Source organism: Oncorhynchus masou, chromosome 26, assembly GCF_036934945.1.
Source record: "Oncorhynchus masou masou isolate Uvic2021 chromosome 26, UVic_Omas_1.1, whole genome shotgun sequence".
Lineage (NCBI taxonomy): Eukaryota > Metazoa > Chordata > Actinopteri > Salmoniformes > Salmonidae > Oncorhynchus > Oncorhynchus masou.
Genome location: NC_088237.1, coordinates 16,916,084 through 16,919,135, shown reverse-complemented (window position 1 = coordinate 16,919,135; position 3,052 = coordinate 16,916,084). Strand labels below are relative to the sequence as shown.

At 41.5% G+C, this 3,052-nt stretch overlaps 1 protein-coding gene across 15 annotated transcripts in view; it reads right to left on the bottom strand.

Moving 5' to 3' along the window:
* Positions 1 to 1,036, bottom strand: part of LOC135514899 (CUGBP Elav-like family member 2) — a 226,090-nt gene extending 225,054 nt beyond the window's left edge. For 9 of the 15 annotated variants that reach the window (XM_064938590.1, XM_064938603.1, XM_064938597.1 and 6 more), the window contains exon 1: positions 857 to 1,028. In XM_064938590.1, the coding sequence (XP_064794662.1) occupies positions 857 to 909 (53 nt within the window). In that variant the 5' untranslated portion in view covers positions 910 to 1,028. Of the gene's footprint in view, positions 1 to 856 lie in introns of all 15 variants that reach the window. The other 6 variants (XM_064938589.1, XM_064938591.1, XM_064938600.1 and 3 more) reach the window with 4 other exon arrangements.
* Between the last annotated feature and the right edge of the window lie 2,016 nt (positions 1,037 to 3,052).

Below are 3,052 nucleotides of genomic sequence, written 5' to 3'. Positions count from 1 at the left end.
CCTTCGGTAAGCTAAACATGCTGTGTTAAAAAAAATAAGGTATGTTTTAGGCTAAACTGTAAATTACAGTTTTTCATTAACAAAAGAGAGCTACGTGAAGGGGATATAAACTTGCAATAAATGTTCCCTCAATGCTTCATTTGCAATAAATACGTAGCCTATATAACCCCAGGGCGTTGTGACAACGCAGCTCTCAAAGACAGTAGTCTAGGCTACCGGTCGGTGAGGATGATGATGGTGCCCATAGTCTAGGTATCGGCAACTGTAAATTGTTGAGGAACTTTGTGGTCCACGGTGCGAGAGGGAAGATCACCAAGGGTTAATAAGATGAAGGGCTGATGAGCAGCTTGCATGCGTCAGACTCGACAGCAGAAAGAGAGGGGGAGAAAAGAGAAATCCCAAAGTAGCTACAGTACATTGTTCTCAACAGAGCTTTACTGAAACAGGACCCGACATCGCCCCATTTAAAACTGCTGAGGGCGCAGTATTGCTGCTGTACTGTAGGTAGCATTGTTAATGTACCTGTAGAATTGCAGTCATTGTTAACATTGGCACGCAAAACTACCGCTAACTTCCTCTATTGGCCTACTGCATGCAGAGGCATACAGATAGTATTCACGAGTTTGACTCTGGATAAGTGTAAAAGGGGCTAAATGCCAGAATATCGCAGTATCTCTTTAAGACAAAGTAATGCAGTGGGTACGTCCGCGGAATAAGCCGCTTCATCCATTCATGAGCGATAACCCTTTGACACCCGCGTCTCTCCCAGCACCGCACGTAGGGTATCACAACAATTCACTCCTATCATTTCTGCTGCATTCATGAAGGCGAGCTAGAAACCGGGACTTGGACTTACCTTAACACGTTCCAGTTTTTCAGTGGGTCCAGGTCTGAAATGATAGAAACCATTGTTGACTAGCTAGCAGCACGGGGCGCGATAGCTGAACAAAAGCGGCGAGAGCTGTACTCCGTCTGCAAATGACAGTAGCGCTTGGATGCAACTCGTCCTACTTCTTGGTTGTGTGATAAGCGCTGTCATAGCTCTCTCCCTCCGCCCCCTGCCGAAAGCCTGCGCTCTGCCGCTACACACAGCGACCGATTTCTCCACCTCTCCAGCCATCCCCAAAGCCTCATAAAACAATATTAGGATCCTATACAGAACACATTAGTGACTATTTATTCAAGAGCACTTTTCATCCAAAGCACCAGAATTTGTGTCTTTACAATAATCTCCTAGGCTATAACTTATTTATTAGATTTGCCCAGAAATAACATGGCATATGCACACATCAGATCCTGTTATTTTTTAAATAAGCCAGGTTCACTTAGCCTAATGATTATCGACAGGGATACAATTAGATCACACAAATTGTTATTGAATATGTCCTATTTCAATTGGTAGCTGTGGTAGACTTGCCTGCATCATCTGTCCTGCTCGACTTGATTTACATTCAAATCAATGTGCAAATTCATGCCATACACAATGTAATCGGGGAAAAAATCTTATCCTCAACGCACAAATTATAGGCCTAACATAACATTGGCTATGAACAGATAAGAAATTCCATTAATTGTTATTACAGGTGGCCCAATAGGTCTCATCGCAATTATTCAGAGAGGTAGACACTGCATCTATAAGTTATGTTCAGTAGTAGCCTGCTTATCTAATGGAGCAGGGGAAATATACTGGGTTAGGCCATCTCCATCTATTTTCATTAGGCCAAAACACTGTCATTGTTCACTTCCTGTTGATAAAAGTCAACTTTCTTTCCCCGGCTCCCCTCTCAGCCGATGTGACGCTGCAGCACAGTATGACTATAGGCTGCAAAATTGTATTTATTTATTTTTTATTTCACCTTTATTTAACCAAGGTAGGCTAGTTGAGAACAAGTTCTCATTTACAACTGCAACCTGGCCAAGATAAAACATAGCAGTGTGAACAGACAACAACACAGAGTTACACATGGAGTAAACAATAAACAAGTCAATAACACAGTAGAAAAAAAAGTCTATATACAATGTGTACAAAAGGCATGAGGAGGTAAGACAATAAATAGGCCATAGGAGCGAAAAATTACAATTTAGCAGATTAACACTGGAGTGATAAATGATCAGATGATCATGTGCAAGTAGGTGTGCAAAAGAGCAGAAAAGTAAATAAATAAAAACAGTATGGGGATGAGGTAGGTAAATTGGGTGGGCTATTTACAGATGGACTATGTACAGCTGAAGCGATCGGTTCGCTGCTCAGATAGCAGATGTTTAAAGTTGGTGAGGGAGATAAGAGTCTCCAACATGGCACAGGTCCAATGTGAAAAAAAGAAAAAATGATGTCAGGTTTTTGTTTCTAGCCACATAATCAGTTATGACACAATGTGGCTGTCTGGAAAGACCTTGACACAGATATCATCCCAGTACAACACAGCATTTTGGTTGTTGTTATTTCTTTGTGGCGTACTTTGGTTTATTTCCCAAAATACCACTACACTTCCAAAGGGTTTTGTCAGCTGTCCTCATAGGAGAACCATTTTTGGTTCTAAGGAGAACCATTTTTGGTTACAGGTAGAACCCATGGGCTCTACATGGAACCCAAAAGGGTTCTTCAAATGGTTATCCTATTGAAACATTCGAAGAACACAGTTCTAGATAGCACCTTTTATCTAAGAATGTACATCGAGCTATAGCTTTATCAAAGACTTGATTCAACGGACCTATTTCTTCACAGGGAGTAAGGATACGGAAAGGCACCATGGTTGTTTTTCATCATGTGAAAACACATGCAATATAATGACTCCCATCCAAGACAACCACTTGCAAGTCTGAATGATCAAATAGGTATAACTTAGCAATAAAGTCATAGCTCCACCGATGTGCCTGGTTGGCTAGGAGGGGTTAACACCATGGTCTTTCAGATCTACACAGGGAACACAAAAATGTCCGTGGTTATGTGTGTTATTCTACACCTGCATTGCTTGCTGGTTGGAGTTTTAGGCTGGGTTTCTGTACAGCACTTTGAGATATCAGCTGATCTAAGAAGGGCTATATAAATACA